The 20,100-nt window shown below is 41.0% G+C and overlaps 1 protein-coding gene across 2 annotated transcripts in view; it reads right to left on the reverse strand.

Annotated features, from left to right (window-relative positions):
- LOC115156325 (ankyrin repeat domain-containing protein 10) overlaps window positions 1-20,100 on the reverse strand; it is a 35,797-nt gene that overhangs the window by 13,005 nt on the left and 2,692 nt on the right. For both annotated transcript variants that reach the window (XR_003868220.1, XM_029703809.1), the window contains exons 2-3: window positions 17,813-17,965; window positions 14,836-14,927 (exon numbers count right to left, since the gene is read on the reverse strand). Coding sequence is in view for 1 of the 2 variants with exons in the window: in XM_029703809.1 (XP_029559669.1) it covers window positions 14,836-14,927; window positions 17,813-17,965 (245 nt within the window). In the remaining variant the exon portion in view is untranslated. The remainder of the gene's footprint in view (window positions 1-14,835; window positions 14,928-17,812; window positions 17,966-20,100) is intronic.

The following is a 20,100-nucleotide window of genomic DNA, read 5'->3' on the forward strand; positions in this document are numbered from 1 at the left end:
AAGGGACAAACAGGATATACTGTAGTTTATGATCAACCAAACAACATAATAATACTATGTGTATGTCATGTGTATTATATGTAATGTGTATTGTAAACATATACAGTTAGAAACCAATCTTCCGGTCTAGTTTTATCTGAACTATGACCAAAAATAATGAGCTACTGATGAAAGGATGTGTTCTTATATTAGGAAATAAATAAAATCAGGCACTAAAAAAGGTCAGAGTTGAGAAACAATCCCAACAATAATCCCTAATCCTGTCCCAGTTAGTTAAAAAAGAAAGTCTAACCCCTCCAACCTTACTATCCTATCCCATCCCACCAGAGGTTTCATTAAGACCAGAGGTTTCATTAAAAGAATAGTTCAGGATTTTGGCAATTAAGAGGTAGTTTCGCGAGCCAATTCTAACTAGCGTTAGTGCAATGACTGGAAGTCGACGGGAACAGCATAGACTTCAAGTCATTGCGATTCCTTCAAACTGCACGCAGAGACATAAAATGGTATCAACGAGTTCATCGGACTCAGGGGAAGTAGATAAAAAGAACCCATTGCCAAAAACCCAAACTATCCATTTAAAGTAGAGGGATTAAAAAAGATAAAAAAGGATAGCTAGCAACTCCATCTCCTTGAACTAGACTCATTTATTATGGATCAAATTAGACGGACTAAGATCCTTTTAAAAGGTTGCTTCTCCTCTCTTTTTCTTAGAACTGCAAAAGTGTTCATTACAATGAGAAAAAAATTGGTTAGAAAATTAGAGAACATGGGCTTGAAGAAGGAATCATGGAAATAACATTCCAAAAACATGTATGATAGTGACTTTTGGTTGAACATAAATCACACAAAATGTTTGCTAATTGTATGTTAGCAGATGCTGGAGTAACTGATAGGATACCATTCACCCAAAAGTATCAATGTGACAGGTTATAAACTATTTTTAAGCCACACAACCACAAGTAACAATAATATAGGCTTAACCCATCAGTTTTCACTGGTTTTAAAGAACTACAGAACTTAGTCCAATAAGTTAAAAGGACTGAAAACGTAAAAATAATATCTAAAATATATAAGAATTATATATTATTAATTACAAGTATAACCACGTTCCCATTCACTTAAATAATAAACACTTGTAAAAATCCTAATTACTTTATTACAATCAATTATCTGCATAATAAAGTTAAAGATTTGGATGCAACACATAGGTAGATATAAAGACACAGTAAGAGTCAAAATATGATGGATTTGTTTTATGTGGTGCCTTGTTCCTTTGTACACATAGTGCCCCCCATTAGATCTTTCATAGGGCTACAGTTTAAAATCAGATTTCTGGCCAGACTGGATGCCAGTCTGTTTATGGTTTAACTCCTCATTTGTCAGTATCATGCCATGTTGTTTGGAATGACAACGACAATGCGAGTTGGATATGGCAGAAACAGACTGGCATCCTGTCTAGCTTCTGGCACCAAACATATGAAAAACTTCCAACATAGGCAATGGAGCCATTGTGAACAACCATTCAAGTAAAGTGTGCTTGAATCATGAACCCTCAAAGTGAATATCAGCCTTCAGAAGATTAGTTTATGAAATCCTGCTGGACGATATGCTCTTAACACTACATACATGACCTCTAGTTACTGAAATACAACTGCAGAGACAAACGGAAAAGATATAAATGTGTCTTGAAAATGTGTGTCAACGTAGCAATTCATTATTGCACTTGAATGAGTCTGTAGATAACGTTACAATCTTAGCATAATGGCCCTTTGACTCAAGCACAGTTATGGACAGATGATCCATCCAGACGAAGCGATAAGGTCTAATCGAAACTTTGGATCCTCAATAAGTTCAGCTGGATCAGATGTTTCACTTTAAATTCACCATTATTAGAGTAGATAAAAATCTTACATATGTAGTTTTAAGTGTATGAAAATCTCTGCTATGCATTTCATAACAGAACAAATGCTTATTTGCATGTTAACCAGAAATATCATCTTAAAATATAGGGGGAAAAAAAAAAGCCACAAGAGCATTAGTGAGGAAGGGCACTGATTTTGGGTGATTAGGCAGTCGGCGTAACAATTCATCCCAAAGGTGTTCGATGGGGTTGAGGTCAGGGCTCTGTGCAGGCCAGTCAACTTCTTCCACACGGATCTAGACAAACCATTTCTATGTGGACCTCGTTGTGCACTGTGGCATTGTCATGCTGAAACAAGAAAGGGCCTTCGTCAAACTGTTGCCACAAAGTTAGAAGCAGAGAATCGTATGCTGTAGCGTTAAGATTTCCCTTCACTGGAACTAAGGGGCCATAGCCTGAACCATGAAAAACAGCCCCAGACCAGTTGGCACTATGCATTCAGGCAGGTAGCGTTCTCCTGGCATCCGCCAAACACAGAGTTGTCCGTTGGTCTGCCAGATTGTGAAGCGTGAGTCATCACGCCAGAGAACGAGTTTCCACTGCTTCCACTGAGCTTTACACCACTCCAGCTGACTTTTGCCATTGCGCATGGTGATCTTAGGATGGTGTGCGGCTGCTCGGCCATAGAAACCCATTTCATAAGACTCCCGACAAACAGTTATTTTGCTGACGTTGCTTCAAGAGGCAGTTTGGAACCTTGGTAATGAGTGTTGCAACCGAGGACAGACGATTTTTACACTCTACGTGCTTCAGCAATCCCGTTCTGTGAGCTTGTGTGGCCTACCACTTCACTGCTGAGCCGTTGTTGCTCCTAGGTTTCCACTTCACAATAAAAGCACGTACAGTTGACCGGGGCAGCTCAAGCAGGGCAGAAATTTGACTAACTGACTTGTTGGAAAGGTGCCACGTTGAAAGTCACTGAGCTCTTTAGTAAGACCATTCTACTGTCAATGTTTGTCTATGGAGATTGCATGGCTGTGTGCGCGACTTTATACATCTGTTAGCAACGGGTGTGGCTGAAATAGCCAAATCCACAAATTTGAAGGGGTGTCCACATGCAAATACTTTTGTACTATATAGTGTAAGGGTCTCCATAGAAACCCCTCTATTTTGGGAACACTGTTCTGAGAGTTCTATTAAAGCCTGATAATGTAGCATTTCCCTTCACAGGATCAGAGCGGCACTGGAGATACTCTATTTTAGTTGCTCTAACTGCATTTGTCATCTTGGCTTTAAACCGTCAATAGACAAAAGGAAATCCCCTTTCCCCCTGTGAATTATACACTGCTCAAAAAAATAAAAGGGAACACTTAAACAACACAATGTAACTCCAAGTCAATCACACTTCTGTGAAATCAAACTGTCCACTTAGGAAGCAACACTGATTGACAATAAATTTCACATGCTGTTGTGCAAATGGAATAGACAACAGGTGGAAATTATAGGCAATTAGCAAGACACCCCCAATAAAGGAGTGGTTCTGCAGGTGGGGACCACAGACCACTTCTCAGTTCCTATGCTTCCTGGCTGATGTTTTGGTCACTTTTGAATGCTGGCGGTGCTTTCACTCTAGTGGTAGCATGAGACGGAGTCTACAACCCACACAAGTGGCTCAGGTAGTGCAGCTCATCCAGGATGGCACATCAATGCGAGCTGTGGCAAGAAGGCTTGCTGTGTCTGTCAGCGTAGTGTCCAGAGTATGGAGGCGCTACCAGGAGACAGGCCAGTACATCAGGAGACATGGAGGAGGCCGTAGGAGGGCAACAACCCAGCAGCAGGACCGCTACCTCCGCCTTTGTGCAAGGAGGAGCACTGCCAGAGCCCTGCAAAATGACCTCCAGCAGGCCACAAATGTGCATGTGTCTGCTCAAACGGTCAGAAACAGACTCCATGAGGGTGGTATGAGGGCCCGACGTCCACAGGTGGGGGTTGTGCTTACAGCCCAACACCGTGCAGGACGTTTGGCATTTGCCAGAGAACACCAAGATTGGCAAATTCGCCACTGGCGCCCTGTGCTCTTCACAGATGAAAGCAGGTTCACACTGAGCACGTGACAGACGTGACAGAGTCTGGAGACGCTGTGGAGAACTTTCTGCTGCCTGCAACATCCTCCAGCATGACCGGTTTGGCGGTGGGTCAGTCATGGTGTGGGGTGGCATTTCTTTGGGGGGCCGCAAAGCCCTCCATGTGCTCGCCAGAGGTAGCCTGACTACCATTAGGTACCGAGATGAGATCCTCAGACCCCTTGTGAGACCATATGCTGGTGCGGTTGGCCCTGGGTTCCTCCTAATGCAAGACAATGCTAGACCTCATGTGGCTGGAGTGTGTCAGCAGTTCCTGCAAGAGGAAGGCATTGATGCTATGGACCGGCCCGCCCGTTCCCCAGACCTGAATCCAATTGAGCACATCTGGGACATCATGTCTCGCTCCATCCACCAACTCCACGTTGCACCACAGACTGTCCAGGAGTTGGCGGATGCTTTAGTCCAGGTCTGGGAGGAGATCCCTCAGGAGACCATCCGCCACCTCATCAGGAGCATGCCCAGGCGTTGTAGGGAGGTCATACAGGCACGTGGAGGCCACACACACTACTGAGCCTCATTTTGACTTGTTTTAAGGACATTACATCAAAGTTGGATCAGCCTGTAGTGTGGTTTTCCACTTTAATTTTGAGTGTGACTCCAAATCCAGACCTCCATGGGTTAATAAATTGGATTTCCATTGATTATTTTTGTGTGATTTTGTTTTCAGCACATTCAACTATGTAAAGAAAAAAGCATTTAATAACATTATTTCTTTCATTCAGATCTAGGATGTGTTGTTTAAGTGTTCCCTTTATTTTTTTTGAGCAGTATATTTGGAGACAGGTCCCACAATATTGGCAACCTGGTTTCTGGGATGAGTCAAAAACATCCACTGTGGACAAATGTATTAATACACCAACATATGTCAGGACATTTTATTTTGTGAATTTTAGTGGTTTTCTTAAACTCAGATCTCACGTCACTGAATGTTGTAAATGTGCCTACTAATGATGAATGTCCAACAGAAACGTAAAAACATACTCAGTTAAGCTAAGTGGGTTTTTGATCCTGCAGCTCTTCTGAAGTTTTTAGCTATGGTTCTTTGTCTCTGGCGTAACTCATCACATAGCTCAGCACAGGAGCCAATCGAATGACACGCCAGAGCTGACATGAACAACAATAGACTGACAACCGTCTTGCTCAGGGCAAATCCCTTAGATAAGGGAGGCCTTGCATTTCCCCCCTCTTCCTTCCCCTGAATTCTAGCCGACTACATTCCATCTCCCACCCTCTCCCATTTGGTTCCTGTAGTTACAAAGTGATCCATTTCGATTTTTTGTTTAACTGCAAATTTTCTGATGAATACATAGTTCAGGTCGAGAAGAGAGCGGTAAATGAACGCCAACTTTATTTGAAACACAATGATATCTGCAATCACACTCATGTCCTGTTATTGAGACCCGTCATGTGTGTGTGAATGCTAAAGGGTAATACAGTACCTTGAAGAATCAGCCTGTTGGATTCGAAATGGTCTATAATTAACCAATAAGACCCGAGGTGGTGTGATATACGGCCAATATACCACAGCTAAAGGCTGTTCTTCACACGACGCAACGCGGAGTGCTAGGACACAGCCCTTAGCCGTGGTATATTGGTCATATATCACAAACCCCTAAGGTGCCTTATTGCTATTATGAACTGATAAACATAATTACAGCAGTAAAAATAAATGTTTTGTCATACCCATGGTATTCGGTCTGATATACCACGGCTTTCAGCCAATCAGCATTCAGGGCTTGAAACCACCCAGTTTATAATACAGGATGACCATGTCCGAAACTGAATAGTAAGTAAGGAAGCGTTAATTTCTCTTTTAAATGCCTGGTATGCTTTGCTTTTCAGTTGTGAACACACAACCACTGCCTTCTGTTGCTAGCCTATCACCTTTGAGAGAGATCCTAAAAATCATGCTGACCTGTAACTTACATAGGACTAATTAAAAGATCACTAATCATAAAATGGGTCCTATGGTTAGTTTACAAATAAAATACAGGGACAGGTAATATTAAGCAAAGCATGCAGGTCTAAACATGTCTAAAGAAATCAAACTTTTTAAAAGATATTCATAAATGTCCTAGCATTAAAACCAATCACCGCATGAAATACCTCAACAGTTTGCCAGTTTGTAGATAGGAAGCGATAGTGAGAACACTCAATGCCACAACAGTACGGCTATCCCAGGGAACGGGGCAGACTCTGCAGTGTCTATTCTCCCCCTTTTCTAGGATTACTTGAAAAAATCAAGTCATTTCGAATTCAATGGCTGCAAAACATTGAGATGTGGAGGTTTCTGAGTCTTATTTGTTGACAGTACAAAAAAAGAAGAGATCATACGTTTTTCTATTAAGTATTTTTTCTCTCTTCTTATTGCCACTTTCATAAGAGAAAATGTGACAGAAGATCAGAATCAAAACAGATCTTACGGTATATCATAGAAATGGGTTAATACTGAAGGTGACATTCAAAAACAGAACAGGTCCTTCTATACAGCAAAAATATTTATAGCATTATAATGTTAGCATTATATACAGTTAAATAGTATGACCCTAGTGACTGCTCTACTCTGGACTATTCTCTATCCACTACACTACCCAGAGTGATTCTCTATTCACTAATCTACTGAGCTTACCCCCTAGAGTAGCTCATTGTAAAACCCTAAAAGTGCTTGAGGCTCATGACAAGAAATTCTAAAGGAGAATCCAAAAGTGAAATTAAATAAAGTTTGATGTTTTTGGGTCAAAACGATCTACGCATGTTTCTAGATATTTAAGGTTTTGATTGTGAATTATGCCATTTTTTCCCCATGTCAAAATCAAAATGGATAACTATTTGAATGAAACAAACACTAATTAATATTCATTGCCCTATTATGATGGTGACGTAAAACCATACATTTATATATTTGAATAAACCAGAACGTTTGACCTGAAATTTCCTAACAAGGAAGTTACCTCTTGCTGCTCCATGTATGTATTGTTGAAGAATATCTGTGATTAATGATACCAAGAGATTGGGTAAATGATCTGGAAAGAGGGCAGTACTGTAAACGTTGGAGGAAAAAAATAACTGAATCAACGATAGAACACAACCAAGCTTCTGTGAGTAAGTATGCAGGCTGAGATATTCATGGTTTGTGCAGGATGATTCAACATGATCAGGGCACAAGAAAAGCACCGGTCCAGAATAATGGGCCAAGGTCCTTGTCAATGTACTGCCACTGACAAACAACAACATAGGTCATCGTCTTAATATGTTGAACTTGAGTCTTGAGATGCAGAAAACACTATGATAGATGGTTGAACTATCATTTTTTTATTAGAAAATGATCCTCTTCAGATAGGCTATTCGAGATGGTTCAGGGACAAACCCACCAACAAGAACATGCTCCATGGCTTCAGAGATTTCAGAAGAAAATGAAAATATTTAATTAAAATCACACATACTGGGCGATAAGATGACGCAGACAGATATGGCAGCTCTGCTTCTAAGCACAATCATTTTGCTACACCCGCAATAACATTTGCTAAATATGTGTATGTGACCAACAAAATTAGATTTTATTTGATTTATATCAAGGTTATGGTCAACATACTTTGCTCCATCTTCAAGGGAAGTCATTCTAGCTGCACTTCATGTTGTGGAGGTTTGAGAAGCCTAATTTGCTTAGCCTCTGAAGAAAATCATGTAGCACATTAATGAAGCGGTATTGGTCAGTTAAATGGTAAAAGGTCAGTCTGGAAGGGGGCAATTGGCAGCAGACAAGAGCTCAAATGTCCAAGGAGAAGGTCATTCTAAGTTTAGGTCATAGCGACGACCAGTAGAGTGGCATAAAGCGGGAGGGAAAGAGTACTGGGGCAAAGTGACGAAGCAGAAAAAACCCAGCGCAACATCAGTCATGATGACGACTTCTGTGATTGGTAAAGTTTGAAATGTCCTCTTCAGAAGTGAGAAAGAGCTCTGTTTATGACAGTGAGAGATATGATACTAGAACTATGAATGATGTGTGTGCAGCAGCAGAAACGGGGATGAGTTTGACCAAGGAATATCAGATCAAATCACAGTTTGATTAAGAACAAAAGCAAGTTTTAGAGTATTTTAGTTCACCCATATTAGTTATTTATTTTGAAATAAATATCAACCTCTGAAAACATTAAAAGGGATGGTTTGAGATTTTGGGAATTAAGCCCTCTATTTTCTACTTACCCAGAGTCAGATGAACTCATGGATACCATTTTAATATACATGTGTCTACGTGCAGTTTAAAGAAAGTTGAAGGTAGTTTCTGGAACGATTGCTAACTAGTGTTAGCACAATGACTGGAAGTCTATGGGGTCCGGTAACATGCTGGAGATGCTTTTGGCTCAACGATTGTGAATGTCACAGTGAAGGGAAAGAGGATGGGCTGTTCATGTATAGACAAGGGAACATTCTCAGAATGGAATCATCCTTGTGGAACTGTGCCATGTAACACAGTGACAACAGAGTGCCTTGCTAATGGTGGCGGTTGGTACGGGAGGCATCCATTACTAGAGCATCAAAGAATGTGTGGTGTGTTTGTCTGACAGTCACACCAGACAGCAGCTTAGACAAAGTATTTTGAAAGTAGGATAACAGGTTTAAAATGGTTGGGTGCATTTAATAGTTCAATATTCTCCCTATTCTACAGAAAATTATTTTAAAAGGTAAACTTATAGTTGGTAACAGTGGGAAATTGCAATATTGCGGCATATGATTCATACAAATATTAATCTGCCTGGCACAGACATAACTTCCAGAATTCAAAGGAAGCAGTTGCGGAAACCTGGAACAAATGACACCAGTCCGTATTGGAATGTCTTTGTGCAACGAAGAACTATGTTTACAGTAGCTAGAGCTGGCTGGTCAACTACAGGCCCAGTAACAACCTTGTTTGTAGAAGCTATTTAAAGCTGAACGCATTTATGTAGCACTGCCATTTATTTATCAGTAAGTAAACATCTGAACATTTAAAAAAATGAGATTTAGTAATGTTATACTTCATAAAACCAATATGCACATTTTGTTTAGCCTTCTTTGCATACAACCGGCTGGTGCTTCAATGCCTGGTGCTTCAATTACTATTAGGCTAGATTTACTCAAACTACAGCTGCCTTTAGCACAGGAGAAACATAGAAATCACCGGTCAAATGTATTTCCATTGCAGTTTTATCAGCTCCCTCTGGGTACTGAGAGCAGATAGGGAAGCAACCACTAAGCACAGGAGAAAATGGCTCCATCCAAATGTTTCTCCGACCCTTATAGGTGGTCTTTCGAAAGCAGAAAATAAAAGCTGGTTTCATATGGATTAGCCTATATTTTACAACTTGTTTGCTATTGGTTAAAACCTTTGGCCTTTTGAAGCACCATAGTGCAATAGAAGATTGCAGGGGACAAAAATGGACACGACTAACAATAATATTTTTAAAGGCTTTAAATAATTTTATTTTCACCTATAATTTCTTAATACGTCACTGTTTAGACAGGGTAATGTTTTTGAATTTGAGAATGTATAGTAAAGAAAAATGAGAATCTGTTGCCATGAGCCTCCTGTCTAGTTTGCCTTTTTCTTCCATACTCTAGAATAGTGGACCATCAGAATCAACATGAGCTACAGCTCTCAAAGGAAACAACATTGTGACATCAAACAGTAACTCAAACAGCTGCACAGTAGCATTTCTAGGACCTTTAGGGAAAAACAAACAGCTTTCAACATTTTTCATAGGCTAGCAACCATATGCACATTTCATCATAATGAATAGAATAAAAATAAATCTAGAAGTCATTTTTTCCCCCCACTGAAATTGTCACCAGTGATTTTAAATGCCATAGACCATCAACCCCTTAACCCAATACAAAGTGTTTCCCTTTTTTTAACCTGGGTTAACAATATTACCATAACAATATTGTCCAAATCTGTTCTACAATGCTTGTTGGAATTTGGGTTTGTATGACTATAATTTATACCACGTTTGGTTAGGTTGCAACTCTACATGATGAGAATTGAGAATCATAAAAATTGTCATAGTGCCTGCCAGAAACTAAAATACACGTCACCTCAATGAAGTATGGCAAAACTCACTGTATGTCAGCTGAAATAAGGAGTAGAGTACCCTATAGTCACCTGAAAGAGAGATTACATTTCACTAGCTCAGGGATGTAGAACTCAAATTCTCAAGTGCTACAGTGTCATGCTGATTTTTGTTTCTCCCTGGCAATAAAAGTAGTTTCTTCCTGATCAGAAAGGTTCTAGTAAAAGTTATATAGTAAACCCAGGTAGTGTTAGAAATTAAAATACAAACATGGCATATAAACTCACTGGTGTTTCTGGTTTAAGGTGTGTGCGTTGGGGTTTTAATGGACAGATGAAAAAGGTATTGGCTACAGGTTGTCCCACAGATGACAGGAAGAGGGTACTGTAACTAAAACACCTATTTCTGCCTTAAATGTTGAACTATCCTTCAGGGTGAATCCTTCCAACACTTGCTAAGAATTTTGGGGAGCAAAAACATTCCCTTGAGAGAATCGGACTATGCATGTTTGTGAGCAATTTGTCCTTGAGACATAAAAGTTATAATCAATTTAAAAACAGACAATGATTATCATTTAGTAACTAATTTAAAATACGCTGTGAAATAATTAGATCCCTGTCAAATTGAGGCAGTCTGCGGTCTGCTGTCAACAATGTATCTTGCCCACGCTAACAGATGTGCATTTGTCAAGGATTCAATACTGCTCTTGTAGAAGTTAATGGTTCAAGTATCTGTCTACCTAAACACGATGGCACTTGGTCATACAATGAGGAGCACCCTAAAACTGTTGGTAAAGCCCTATTTGCAAGGCATGGTGGTGACCTTGACTAAATATATGCACTAACTTTCAGTAATTACAGTGCATTCAGAAAGTATTCAGACTCCTTGACTTCTTCCACATTGTTACGTTACAGCCTTATTCTGAAATTGATTAAATAATTTTTTACCCCTTATCAATCTACACACAATATCCCATAATGACAAGGCAAAAACAACTTTAGGAAAAAAAGCTGAAATATTTACTCTTTACTCAGTACTTTGTTCAAACACTTTTGGCAGCGATTACAGCATTGAGTCTTCTTGGGTATGACGCTACAAGCTTGGCACACCTGTATTTGGGGAGTTTCTCCCATTCTCCTCTGCAGATCCTCTCAAGCTCTGTCAGGTTGGATGGGGAGCGTCGCTGCACAGCTATTTTCAGGTCTCCCCAGAGATGTTAGATCGGGTTCAAGTCCGGGCTCTGGCTGGGCCACTCAAGCACATTCACAGACTTGTTCCGAAGCCACTCCTGCGTTGTCTTGGCTGTGTGCTTTGGGTCGTTGTCCTGTTGGAAGGTGAACCTTCGCCCCAGTCTGAGGTCCTGAGTGCTTTGGAGCAGGTTTTAATCAAGGATCTCTGTACTTTGCTCCGTTCATCTTTCCCTCGATCCTGACTAGTCTCCCAGTCCCTGCCGCTGATAAACATCCCCACAGCATGATGCTGCCACCACCAAGCTTCACTGTCGGGATGGTGCCAGATTTCCTCCAGACGTAATGCTTGGCATTCAGGGCAAAGAGTTATATCTTGTTTCTCATGGTCAGAGTCCTTTAGGTGCTTTTTGGCAAACTCCAAGCAGGATGTGCCTTTTACTGAGGAGTGGCTTCAGTCTGGCCACTCTTCCATAAGGGCCTGATTGGTGAAGTCCTGCAGAGATGGTTGTCCTTCTGGAAGGTTCTCCATCTCCACAGAGGAAATCTGGAGCTCTGTCAGAGTGAGCATCGAGTTCTTGGTCACCTCTCTGACCAAGGCCCTTCTCCCCCGATTGCTCAGTTTTGCCGGGCGGCCAGCTCTAGGAAGAGTCTTGGTGGTCCCAAACTTCTTCCATTTAAGAATGATGGAGGCCACTGTTCTTGAGGAACCCTTCCCCAGATCTGGGCCTCGACACAATCCTGTCCTGGAGCGCCTACGGACAAGTCCTTCGACCTTATGGCATGCTTTTTGCACTGACATGCCCTGTTAACTGTGGGACCTTATATAGACAGGTGTGTCTTTCCAAATCCTGTTCAATCAATTGAATTTACCACAGGTGGACTACAATCAAGTTGTAGAAACATCAAGGACGATCAATGGAAACAAGATTGACCCGAGCTCAATTGAGTCTCATAGCAAAGGGTCTGAAAACTTAGGTAAATAAGGTATTTGTTTTTTATTTGTAATAAATAAGCAAATTTCAAAAAAACGTTTTTTGGCTTTGTCATTTTGGGGTATTATTTAGAAAAAGGACGTAACGTAACAAACTGTGGAAAAAGTGAAGGGGTCTGAATACTTTCCAAAAGCACTGTATGGATCCAGAACTTCATTGAGCATCTGACCAATTAAGCAAGACATTAGTTCTGGGTTAACTGAGATTAGGCAGCGTCTAACCCACAGAATAATTGACAGCAGAGCAAATGTAGGCCTATATTAAAAATCCATCAGTGTTATACCATGCCTTCTAAAATAATCTCTCCCCTCTTTGAGACTGTTTCGTCATCTGTGGGAAACTGCAGATATAGCCTACCCTCTATAAAACATTTGATTGGGCACTTTTGTTTCAGATCACAATATGAACCCATTTACTTGCAAGGAGATAAAATAGCTGACACGGAGAGCGCTTTTAGAAGCACATCCACAGTATGGCGAGCAGAGCTTCATCTGTATCTATTTTAATCATGTCAAACACAGACCTTTCAAGTCGTGCTAGTTCTGAGGGATTATGCAAGTATTACGTCATAGTCCAATTCCTCTCAGGTATATCAAATGCAATCAATCAAAACACAAAACAGGACTGGCAGGTTGTATGTTTCTGTATTTGTCCACTTATTAGAGTCTCTGGAAAACATACTGAGGGTGTGAGAGATTAAGAACATTTGGTGTTAACGATAATTATTTCATGGTTCGTTCTGGAGTTATGCTAACCTAATATATAGCTAAACTAAAAACACAGGCGTCGTCTAGGGTGAGGTGTGTAGTTCACATGAGGTAAACGACTTATCAGCTTTCTGGAACTTTGGGCACCTGCGCTGAACGGCTGGAGTAGTTTATCTGTGTGTTGTCTGTTATCACCAAACAAGCCTTTTTCAAACGGCAACAGCGTCTATCCTTTGTTCGGATCATAGGAGCTGCTGCACAACATATAATTGTATTCTCTATTAAGAAAGGTTGCAAACTTCTCTTGGGTTATGCATTTAACGTTTTAACCAATCTGCTGACAAGAACAAATGGGGGTAATTAACGCTACAGTATTCATACTTTTTGTCAGTGTGTCTCTCTTCGCTCCCTGTCCATATCGCTCGCTCGCCATTTACCTGCATGCACCGTACCAGCCATTTGCAGTGATGGGAGACCAGGCTGGCTACATCCTGATATGGTTAACTTCTCAACTAGATGTTTTTTCATTTATGACAAATGGTCAGAAAAGGACTGGATAGGTGAAACCAGTTTGTTATGTGGCGTTTCTGCCACATTGCCTAAAAGGTTAAACGATCCAATCCTTTCACATTGTTTGGTTCAACGAGGACAGAAACTCATTAAGGGGTTTTGGGACATCATTTGATGTGTTTTCAGTGTCATCTCCAAGCAAGTAAAAAGGATTTAAAAAACACATTTTACCTCCATTTTGTTCAAATCTACCAGAAATTGTCCGTTTCTCCTCTTCATGTTCGTAATGAGGAAATGTGCATTTGGTCAGGCACTACAGCTATAGAAAAACACTTACCAAAGCAAACGTGAACAAAGAGAAAGTAATGCTCTATTAATTCTACAAATAATCATCTACAGTTTAAACATAACATCAAAATAATTTCCAGATGGTAAAGCTTATCAACCTGGGTCACATTTGCAGGAGAACTCCACCAAAAACAATAGAGGTATCACAAATATTTTCCCCTGAAAAGACACTGCTCTATGTTCAGACTGACTAGTGCAGGAGGGAGAGATTCTCACACACCAATTTATAGACTAAGGTATTCAACCCTGGTCCGGAAGATCTACTGGGTATGTAGGCTTTTGTTCCAGCCCTGAACACACACATTCGGTTCAGGTAATCATTGTCCAAACAGAAGACCATGATTAATTGAGTCAGGTGTGATTACAGGTCTGGAACAAAAGCCTGCACCCTCCAGTACCTCTCCAGGAATAGAGTTAGAATCCCTTGGAGTAGGGAGTGTTCCAACGTCAGCATGAATTTATCAGGAATTGTATTATTGTTCTCCATTTATCTGGAAACATGCATCCTTCCAAAGACATGTTGTTCTGATTTCCTTGTATGGTTGCTACAGTAACAGGACTCACACGGAGGAGGAAATCTCAACAACACATTACTTTTTCATAGGCGTAATTTCAGGGTAACTACTAACTGTAAGGGTATAACTCATGTAATTACCTTGTAACAAAGTCTAAGTACAGGCAGCTACATTTCTTACCTTTGTTAATCAAGTTTTGAACCTAAAAAAAAAAAGGTTCTAAACACAGCATATCTGCACATAAATAACTTGTTACAGGGTAAGAACATAGGTTATTCCACTGGTAGTCCCTATGCAGTCATTATACCTCATTATCTGTCCAGAGAACCTAAGAACCATTCCAGAAAAATCCACACCAATTTCCACAGTTTGAACATGGAGCAGTGTCAACTGTCCTAAAAAAAAGCACAGCTTGTTCGGGTTTTGATCGAGTCCTCCTGTAAATGTGTAGGTATAGGAGAGTTTGGGTGTTACAGTAAGGGGAAGACAGAGCACACAAGGGGTGCAGTAGCACGACTTACTCAGCTTTCGCCCCCTGAATCAGGAGAGCGTTGACACAGTCCAAACTGCCTGCACGGGCAGCCTTATGGATGGGTGTCTCACCCACATAGTCCTGAGAAAGAGAGAGGGAGGTTATAGAGAAAGAGAAGGAAAGAGAAAGAAATATGTTACACACTGTATTTACACAAACTGAAGCAGTCGCTTACATTGGTTTCTTGTGCTGCAATATTATGCAGCAGGTTAGCCTCCCCCCTCTCATTTCCCTTAGAGCAGTGTCTGGTGAGGTCTGCCAGACACCAGGGTAAAGTTCTCCAGAGGCAGAGTGAACTCTTCACCCCAGCTGCACGACGGGCCACACGGCTGTAGAGTATCACGCATGAGAGAGGGAATGCAGTAGAGAGAGAGGGAGAGATGTAGAAGGCTGTGGCAAGAGCTAGCAAAAAAAATAAATTGATCCCTCCTCCACGAGAGAGAAAGTGAGGGAGGTGCTGAAAGAGTGGTAGAGTGAGTGAGTGTTTTTCCAACAAATCCCTCCTCCATCCATAACCACTGTTCTTCACATCCAGAGAATGTAGGCCATTTGACATGCTGTAGTGGTGACCCACCCTGCACCTCATCCCTGGGTGGCTCTATTCAATCCATACAAGGGAGGGGTTAAAAGAGGGTGATGGGTTTAATGGAGGGGAAACTGTATGGCTATTTTTGAAATGGGTGTTGATTTTTTTATGTAAGCTGTATTAAAGCTCTATTAGAAATAAGTGACATGCTGCAGCAAGCCAAGAGAAGAGGTAGGAGTTATGCCATCATGACCTACTATTCAGATGTCTCTGAGTGGTGCAGTGAAGCATCAGATGGTCAGTGAAAATGTGTGCACACAAGACAGGAGGGAACATGTCAGAACATGTCAGAAAAACACAAAACACATGTCAGAAAAACACAAAACACCAATGACATCAAGTCTAAATAAAAACAATATTGTCTTTTCATATGTAGATAGTGGTTTTCTGTCAGTCATTAACTCCAACAGCATGGAGATAAAAGCAGGCTGGCTGAGGCTCGTAACACACACAGGGTTGAGGAGGTTTTATAGATGTAATAACCACCATAGCCACAAAACAGAATGGAAATCTTTCCTCTTAACATACAGTACCAGTCAAAAGTTTGGACACCTACTCATTCAAAAGGTTTTTCTTTATTTTTACTATTTTCTACATTGTAGAATATTAATTATTATCAAAACTATGAAATAACACATACGGAATCACGCAGTAACCAAAAGAAGTGTATATTTGACATTCTTCAAAGTAGCCACCCTTTGTCTTGATGACAGCTTTGCACACTCTTGGCATTCTCTCAACCAGCTTCATGAGGTAGTCACCTGGAATGCACCTCAATTAACAGGTGTAACCTTGTTAAAAAAGTTACATTTGTGGAATTTTTTTCCTTCTTAATGCGTTTGAGCCAATCAGTTGTGTTGTGACATGGTAGGGGTGGTATACAGAAGATTTGGTAAAAGACCAAGTCCATATTATGGCAAGAACAGCTCAAATAAGCAAAGAGAAACGACAGTCCATCATTACTTTAAGACATGAAGGCCAGTCAATCCAGAACATTTCTAGAACTTCAAAAATGTCTTCAAGTGCAGTCACAAAAAACAATCAAGCGCTATGATGAAACTGGCTCTCATAAGGACCGCCACAGGAAAGACCCAGTTTCCTCTGCTGCAGAGGATAAGTTCATTAGTTACCAGCCTCAGAAATTGCAGCCCAAATAAATGCTTCACAGAGTTCAAGTAACAGACACATCTCAACATCAACTGTTCAGAGGAGACTGAGTAAGGCCTTCATGGTTGAATTGCTGCAAAGAAACCACTACTGAAGGACACCAATAAGAAGAAGAGACTTGCTTGGGCCAAAAAAACACAAGCAATGGACATTAGACCGGTGGAAATCTGTCCTTTAGTCTGATGTGTCTAAATTTGGGATTTTTGGATTCCAACCGCCGTGTCTTTGTGAGATGCAGAGTAGGTGAACAGATCTCTGCATGTGTGGTTCCCACTGTGAAGCCTGGAGGAGGTGCTTTGCTGTTGACACTGTCTGTGATTTATTTAGAATTCAAGGCACACTTAACCAGCATGGCTATCACAGCATTCTGCAGCGATACCAGCCTATGTGGTTTGACGCAACACACCTCTAGGCTGTGTAAGGTCTATTTGACCAAGAAGAAGAAGAGTGATGGAGTGCTGCATCAGATGACCTGGCATCCACAATCACCCGACCTCGAACCAATTGAGATGGTTTGAGATGAGCATTGGGGTTGGGGACCGCAGAGTGAAAAAAAAAAAAAACAGCCAACAAGTGCTCTGCATGTGGGTACTCCTTTAAGACTGTTGGGAAAGCATTCCAGGTGAAGCTGGTTGAGAGAATGCCAAGAGTGTACAAAGCTGTCAAGGCAAAGTGTGGCTACTTTGAAGAATCTCAAATATATTTGGATTTGTTTAACTTTTTTTGGTTACTACATGATTCCATGTGTTATTTCGTAGTTTATGTCTTCACTATTATTCTACAATGTAGAAAATAGTAAAAATAAAGAAAAAAACGTTTTATTTATTTATTTTATTTCACCTTTATTTAACCAGGTAGGCTAGTTGAGAACAAGTTCTCATTTGCAACTGCGACCTGGCCAAGATAAAGCATAGAACCCTTGAATGAGTAGGTGTGTCCAAACTTTTGACTGGTAATGTACGTTCAATCTAAATGTGTAACTGGTACCAATTCAGATGGGTCAAGGGTCGGGTGGCCCAAAGCCAGGATGATCCCTTTGATTGGATCAGTCTGAGCTCAGCCTCTCTCACAAACACTGGCTGCTGTCATTTTTACTATGTCTGTTCCCCTTTTCCTACTGTGTGTGTGTGTGTGTGTGTGTGTGTGTGTGTGTGTGTGTGTGTGTGTGTGTGTGTGTGGGGGGGGGGTAGGTATGCATCCATGTGCACTGTACCTGTCTGTTGATGTCGGCGCCAGCTTGCAGCAGCCACAGCAGGCATTCTGGGTGGCCCCCAAACGCAGCGATGTGAGTGGGTGTCTGAGCAAACCTTGTGGTTACTGCGTTGACCCCACAGCCCACCTGCACCAGACGTGTCACACACTCCAACTGAGAAGAGACAGAAATATATACAGTTATAAACACACACACACACACACACAGTTGAAGTCAGAAGTTTACATACACCTTAGCCAAATACATTTAAACTCAGTTTTTCACAATTCTTGACATTTAATCCTAGTACAGATTCCCAGTCCTAGGTCAATTAGGATCACCACTTTATTTTAAGAATGTAAAATGTCAGAATAATAGTAGAGAGAATTATTTATTTCAGCTTTTATTTTTTTCATCACATTCCCAGTGGGTCAGAAGTTTACATACACTCAATTAGTATTTGGTAGCATTGCCTTTAAATTGTTTAACTTGGGTCAAACATTTCAGGTAACCTTCCACAAGCTTCCCACAATAAATTGGATGAATTTTGGACTGTTCCTCCTGACAGAGCTGGTGTAACTGAATCAGGTTTGTAGGCCTCCTTGGTCGCACACACTTTTTCAGTTCTGCCCACAAATGTTCTATAGGATTGCGGTCAGGGCTTCGTGATGGCCACTCCAATACCCTGACTTGTTGTCCTTAAGACATTTTGCCACAACTTTGGAAGTATGCTTGGGGTCATTGTCCACTTGGAAAACCCATTTATGACCAAGCTTAAACTTCCTGACTGATGTCTTGAGATGGTACTTCAATATATTCACATAATTTCCCTTCCTCATGATGCCATCTATCTTGTGAAGTGCTCCTGCAGCAAAGCACCCCCACAACATGATGCTGCCACCCCCATGCTTCACAGTTGGGATGGTGTTCTTCAGCTTGCAAGCCTCCCCCTTTTTCCTCCAAACATAACGATGGTCATTATGACCAAACAGTTCTATTTTTGTTTCATCAGACCAGAGGACATTTCTCCAAAAAGTACCATCTTTGTCCCCATGTGCAGTTGCAAACCGTAGTCTGGCTTTTTTATGGCTGTTTTGGAGCAGTGGCTTCTTCCTTGCTGAGCGGTTCAGGTTATGTCGTTATAGGACTCGTTTTACTGGTCCTTTGCTGTTGTTCTAGGATTGATTTTCACTTTTCGCACCAAAGTACATTCATCTCCAGGAGACAGCACGCGTCTCCTTCCTGAGCGATATGGCGGCTGCGTGGTCCCATGGTGTTTATACTTGCGTACTATTATTTGTACAGATGAACGTGGTACCTTCACCCGATTAGAAATATCTCCCAAGGATGAACCAGACTTGTGGAGGACAACAATTTTTTTCTGAGGTCTTGGCTGATTTCTTTTGATTTTCCCACAATGTCAAGCAAAGAGGCACTGAGTTTGAAGGTAGGCCTTGAAATACATCCACAGGTACATCTCCAATTGACTCAAATGATGTCAATTAGCCTATGAGAAGTTTCTAAAGCCATGACATCATTTTCTGGAATTTTCCAAGCTGTTTAAAGGCACAGTTAACTTAGTGTATGTAAACTTCTGACCCACTGGAATTGTGATTCAGTGAATTATAAAAGTGAAATAATCGGTCTGTAAACAATTGTTGGAAAAATGACTTGTGTCATGCACAAAGTAGATGTCCTAACAGACTTGCCAAAACTATAGTTTGTTAACAAGAAATATGTGGAGTGGTTGAAAAACAAGTTAATGACTCCAACCTAAGTGTATGTAAACTTCAACTAATATATATATATATATATATATATATACACACACACACACAATACAGTGTGTCAAAAGCCCCCTGCTGTGTCTGTCCTGCTGTGAGGAAATCCACAGGCCATCAAGCAAAACAGTATAGTGGAGAAATACAAAAGGCCTACAGTATCAGTATTTCCTGTAATCAAATACCTCCCTGCGGTTATTTTACAACCGGTACAAATCACACTAGGCTGGGGTGGTATCCAGATTGTCATACCTTCATACTGACCTTCAGCCATACATGGATATTTGATAATACCGCCCCTGAACACAAGGGGCGCTATTTTCAAACACCACTGAGCCTTTGTAATCCCAAGGTTAGCAATGCTAACAAGTACATGCAAGACTCTTGATCCACGAGGCGATTCTCTGCTGTTACTGGCAAGCGAAGCTTGATTTTCAAAGACGCTAACCACTTAGCTAGATAGCTAACTAGCTACTAATTTAGCACACCAAATGCACAACTGCAGAGCATTTAGCAAACTTTAGACAG

Source organism: Salmo trutta, chromosome 20 (genome assembly GCF_901001165.1).
Source record: "Salmo trutta chromosome 20, fSalTru1.1, whole genome shotgun sequence".
In the NCBI taxonomy this organism is placed as follows: domain Eukaryota; kingdom Metazoa; phylum Chordata; class Actinopteri; order Salmoniformes; family Salmonidae; genus Salmo; species Salmo trutta.